The sequence below is a fragment of the Poecilia reticulata genome, linkage group LG8, assembly GCF_000633615.1.
Source record: "Poecilia reticulata strain Guanapo linkage group LG8, Guppy_female_1.0+MT, whole genome shotgun sequence".
NCBI classification, from domain to species: domain Eukaryota; kingdom Metazoa; phylum Chordata; class Actinopteri; order Cyprinodontiformes; family Poeciliidae; genus Poecilia; species Poecilia reticulata.
The window spans coordinates 23,119,368-23,125,367 of record NC_024338.1 but is presented as its reverse complement, the minus strand read 5'-3'; the positions used below and the strand labels follow the sequence as shown (position 1 = coordinate 23,125,367).

Sequence of the window (6,000 nt, the reverse complement as noted above, 5' to 3'; positions counted from 1 at the left end):
GTCAGTTAAATGGTGTTTGCCATGTGAGTGACCCCACAAGGTTAGCAGTAGAAGAAGAACAAAGGAAAGGACGTAACATACAGGAAGTACCTAAGACTTCTCCAGTACGCAACTTAGCTAGCCCTGCTGTTGTTGTCGCACTGCCCTCCAGGAGATTTTTGAGCCAACCTCATTTAAAATATCAAATACATTTAGAAAGCCCACAAGATTAGTTTCTCTCAATAATCTCGGCTGTCCTTCTGTCACTTCACCTGCCTGCACTCTGCTTTACCTTTCTGCCTGGTGCTTTGATGGTTGAACTCAGGTACTTACTCTCTTCCGTCCTGTAACTCTCCCATCAACCTCCCTCTCATTCGCACGCAGGCTCTCTCAGTTTCGAAACTTTTTATAGAACTATTTTGCAGTATTAAAGCAGTGGCACAGATGTTTAAAATCCACTGAACGTACTGCGGTAATCCTGAGATCTTCTTGCAAAATACTACACTATCATTTGTAATAAATCCATGCTATTATTAAGACCTCTGGATATGAATGCGTTGTGCTTCAAGCCAGACTCCTTTATTATATTTGTTTGAGAAGTAAGATAGAAAATAGATTTCCTGTTATGTGGATGCAGTCAGAGTCTAAGAAGAACTTTCTGCAAGGCTCGTTGACTCAAATCAGTTTTACTGATATGGCCTCCAATAAGTTGGCATCTTATTCTTAGCTGTTGGTCGGCACTAAACTAAAGGACTGTTTTATTGATTATATCTAATTATTAAGGAAAACATTGAAATCTAGACTAAATAATTCCAGTCTGAGTAGAAATTTTATTAAACTTGTGTTTATTTGACTTGGATTTGCAGTTGAATGTATCTTTACTCCACTAAATACAATACATGCTAATTTTGTGGCCAAGCAATATCATTTTGTACATAAGCAATCTTTCAAAGTAATGGGAGTTTTGAACAGCTGCTTTTTTTACTGCCTGTAGCAGCTAGCTGTGCTGCATCGCTAACATCAGCTTCTACTTAAAAAGCAGTAAGGGGGGGGCTGGATTTCAGTGGATCTGTTAATGCTACAGCTAATCAAAATATGTTGGCATGCATCTTAAAGTGCATTATTCTTGCAGCAAGATTTGACTCAAATTCCTGCCTCACGATTAACTGAATATTTACTCCCAAAATGTTGAAGTATTTCTGCTGAACGTCTGTTAGATAATTTTGTTAGCATGTTGTTTACAAGTTTCCAAGAAACATCTATTCAAGTTACCTGGTGATGGATCAGGATCAGGATGAAGGTGAAAGTGGGGTTTGGTTGCAGGGCAGGAAGGGGTGGCTCTCTGTTGCCATAGAGGCAGGACAGTGGCGTTTGATGCTGTTACTAGGCAGGATAAGCTGCTTCTGAATGAAGTGAGACGACGTGGCCCGTGTGCTGTGGAGGGTAAACAACATCAAGGCTCAGTTTGAGTGATCCATAATTGTGTTGATACTTCTGACTGCTAGAAGAAGAAAACTTGCACAAAATTATTTAGTCTACAAAAAAGCTGTTAAGAATATATACTGTAAGACATCAATGACAAAAAGAAGCAAATGGCTTATTTCTGTTCATATAATTTCACAACTTCACTTTTGTGTTAGCACACAACCTCGTGGGTAGGCTATTAAGGGCTTTTCTGCCTATTTTTAATATTCAGATTTAATTTGAGCCAACAGGTGTCTTTCTGTTCACAAAACTGAGGAAGCTTTGCTAGCAGTGTTGTCGTGCTACCTTATTAAACTGAAGTCCAGTTAAAGTCTGACATTCAGCTTAGATTAAAGTCACAAAGAATACTTACGGCGAAACGCAAAAGTAAATCTCCGGCTATGATGTCAATTCAAGACAACAAAAACACGTCAGATGTAAACAAGGTAGCCATCTTAACCAAACTCTACCGCCACCAAGTGAGCCATGACTGTACTTCTTTTTTAATCAGAAAAGCTGCCCACTGGCTCCCTCTACTGGCAAAGAAACAGTATAATTGTTTTTTTTTTTTTTACTCTGAATTGGAAAAAGCGGAAGTTCTTAACATATATATATATATATATTTTTTTATGTTGCTGCCCTGATAAGTCATGTGTCCTAACGCAAAAACAGGATCAACAAATAAACATCTGATAAATTGACATTTCAAAATATACCCCAACTTTATGTAATTTACATCTTATTATGGCACTGCAGATGGGGCACATAATTACTAAAGTCAATCTAAGATGCTCTGCCTGGTTCTGTTCTGTTTTGAATCAAAAGGACCTGGTGCTGGTCTCTGTCACTGCAGTTTTACTCAACCTTTGATGGGGACATGATGGACCAGCAGCACCATGGACAGAGCATCTGTAAACCACAGAGTGGTCGCTGTGTTTCTTCAGCACCATGGACAGCATCATACGTTCCGCCCCCCCGCAACTAACAGCAATTTGCTACGCCCCGGGCATCAAACTTCACGCATCCCCAGCAACATCCACATAAAAAAAAAAATTAAAAAAAACGGTGGTCCCTTTTAGTTTTATTGCACACTTTAATCATGTCGTAAACTTCACAGTAACAATGCAAGAGCAGGAAACAGAAGCAAACCACTGTGCAGTGCAGCTCAATAGCTCTTCAAAATATTTATAGGTATTTACACAGAAAATATAAAAAAAAACATGAAACAGTGCCCCATGGTTATGCCCGTGTCTGGATGAGGCGTTTAGTTTCTTGTTTTCGCCCAGAAGCACTTCTTTTAAGTCGACTTCACACCGTTTGTAGCTCTGGGAATCCCGTTAATACTGCCAACCCAAACACATTCAAGTACTGTAGTTCTGGCATTGCACAAGTACTGGGTTAGCCAATACACAGGACTCTTAGAAGAAGAAGAAGAAAAAAAAATACAATTGCACCGGCAACACTTGCACAACTTAATCTCTAAAATTAAACATCTTTGTAGTTTTGTATAATCTGAACAGAAATGTGTGATCAAATATAATGTCAGTCTCAAAGCTAAACAATTACAAAGGATGGTGGGAATGCAGGATGCTGCTCATACTTTCCTAATCTTAGAGAGTACATTCAGGAACCTCTCCGAACTTGCCAAACTCTGTCCTAATAGATACTATTTGCTTTATTAGAAATTACTTGGTTCTTTCAGGAAACGTGCTGTATTAGAAGCTGACTAGTAATTTGGCACTTTCCAGGTTCCAAAACTTTCATGAAACTTGGTAATTGTATTTGAAAGTTTTGATGAAAGTCCTGGGACAGTCAAAGGAATACCCAGTCATGGTTTTATTAGAAGTCACCCCACAATAAAACCACAATAGTCCCTACAAGTCTGCAGTAAAATGCACAAAAGAAACCAGTAAGTCTCATGAAAGCTCCAGAAAGTACCTTGCATGTTCCTGAAAGTACAAGGTCAAAAAAAAAAAAAAAAAATCATGAGAGTTCCTTCAAGTATCTAGAAATTATCAATGGAAGATCAATGAGAGTACCTGATACATAATGGGAAGGTTCCCTGAAAGATTCAGAATGTTCCAGGTAAGTTCTGAAAAGTAACTTTTAAGTTCTGTTATGTTGTTTTAGCTAAAGTATTTATGATGACATCTTTATTTTCCAGTATCTGAAGCAAAAGAACAATGTAAAAGTAATGACAGCAAAGTATTCCCTTTTTGGTGCACCAAATAAATAATAGTAATAAAAAAAAAATCACCAAAGCTTACTAAGCCAAAAAATACAGAGGAAAAATGACAGTGAGGTTGAGATTATATCTAAGCTGATTACACAAACGTTGGGTCTGTTTTTATGAATGAAAGGTTGTATTCCAGAAATGTCTTTTCACTTGTTTGTTTTGCTGAATTCATTTTTTCATGTTTATGTCGTTTGCTTCCTGCATGTAGTGCAAGATAAAATAATGAAAAATCTGAACAACAAAATAACAAGAAAAACAAAGTCAAAATCCCTACTGTACTACAGTGTAAAATACAAACGTAATCTGTGATTTATACTTTTCAGAAGTAGGTAGTAACATCCAGCTTGTTCTTCTGTAAGTCTGTGCCGAGGGAAGTAAAGCTTACAAACGCATGTTTTTACACACCCATGTTCTCCTGGCTACAAGATGTTAGTTTCCAGGCATGTCATAGTTTTTGGAACATTCACTAAAAACAATAAGTCTTGCTTAGCTTCTAACAAAGTCTTCTGCTATGTCGTGATAAATGATAAAGCTTATATTGTCTGACTTTATGCCCTTCAGTCAGTCAGTGTGTTGCATTTGGTTATGTATTTATAAAAACACATAAAACATACCAGGATAAAAAAAAAATCAAAACACAGCAGGAGATCCTCTATGTCTCAAACAGAAAAAAAAGAAAATATTCCTGTATATGACAAATATAAAGCCTCCACATGAGCATGTTTTTTTTTAATTATTATTATTATCTATATAAACACACCTAAAAGCACTTTCTATAGAGGCAATGACGGCAGTCTTGGAATTCACTGAATTCAGCTTTGATTTCGGAGGTGGGATTTTTGGTCCAATCCCAACAGGTAAACAGCCAAACGCTGCATGGGGGTCCATGTTGCCACCCTGGTGGTTTCTCTCCCCCACTACCTGTGGGCTGGGCCCCTGTGAGTGACTGTGTCCCCAGAAAGGTCCTCCTCCACAACGTTAACAGAGCCTTCTTTATCTATACAGCCCGCCAGAACCTGCAGAACCAGCCGGAGCCTCCGATCCATGGCGAGCAGGTGAGGCCGGATCAGAACGGGGGTCAGGCGGTCTCGCAGCAGAGACTCCTCCATCAGGGAGCTCAGCTGGTACTCCTCTTTGGCCAGCAGCTGCAGACGCAGGTAAGTGGACTTTCTGACCCTGAAGCAAATAAATAAATAAATAAATAAAAAATACAGATGTTTTTTACTGTGACCCTATTGAATCTATTTGAATTTAGTTAATTAAATTTAAAAGTGACACTTAGATGATCATCACTGACTGGAGTTTCTTGGTGCACACAGAGAGGTTTTTTTTTTTTGACAACTTTTGACGGAATAACTAGCCGTTTACCACAGGGGAAAAACAAACAAACAAAAAAAAAACAGGGTTTGGATAAATGGGAACCAAAACACTAGATTGCACAAAGTAAACGGAAAGACGATTATTTTGAAAAATTTCCAGCAATAGTGATGACAGCACTCAAACACTAAAACACACTTTTAAGGCTAATTACAGAAAGTGAAATATAGGATACATTTACAACATACCTTACAAAGTCTTGATCTGAACTGTATTATTCAGAATGACTTTGTGTCTAAGCATCAAATTGACAAATTATGGAAATCTATCACAGATTTAACCAACAATCTGACCTGCAGCACTGGCTGAGCGGCACGAGGATGGACAGCTCATCATGCGAGTGTTTTCCAAATCTACAAGCAAAGGAAAAACATATAAACGTGTGATCAATCACGAGACATTTTCAATAAGCTCAATATTATTTGAATCGGAGATAATTTAGAATAAATAAATTACAGTTTCTTGGCCCACTGAAGTGGTTTTACATTTTGTCACAACAGATTCGGTGAAAGAGTTCAAGAGGCATCAATGCTTTTGCTGGTTGCCTAAAGTATCCTATGCTGCCACCAACCTTGCATTGACATGGATACGGGTGCAACAAAAAAAAAAAAATTGCTGAATGTATTTACCCCCTTCCATTATCGAGGTGAATGATGAAAGTTTCATTTCCAAACTTCTCAAAAGTTTCGTAATGATGACGATCCATGTTGCCTGTAGTAAAAGAAGAGCGTTACAAAACATTTCTCGTCTCTTATAATAATAAATCATGAGTGGAATTCATCTATGAGTTTAACAAAAATAATTATCAATAATAATTTAATTTCTTACCCATTAAGAAATCAAAGATGGTCATGTCCATGATGTCCAGCAGTCTGGTGCCACGATCATATGGAGGTGTCTGCTTCACTTCGTCACAATAATCTGGATCCACTTCCCATCTAAAA

General features: G+C 37.9%; 1 protein-coding gene across 1 annotated transcript in view; it reads right to left on the bottom strand.

Moving 5' to 3' along the window:
- Positions 1–2,504: 2,504 nt before the first annotated feature.
- The window catches only part of fam20ca (FAM20C golgi associated secretory pathway kinase a), a 41,355-nt gene continuing 37,859 nt past the window's right edge, over positions 2,505–6,000 (bottom strand). The window contains exons 7-10 of the mRNA XM_008416823.2: positions 5,885–5,994; positions 5,686–5,767; positions 5,350–5,409; positions 2,505–4,855 (exon numbers count right to left, since the gene is read on the bottom strand). Coding sequence (XP_008415045.1) covers positions 4,597–4,855; positions 5,350–5,409; positions 5,686–5,767; positions 5,885–5,994 — 511 coding nt within the window. The 3' untranslated portion in view covers positions 2,505–4,596. The remainder of the gene's footprint in view (positions 4,856–5,349; positions 5,410–5,685; positions 5,768–5,884; positions 5,995–6,000) is intronic.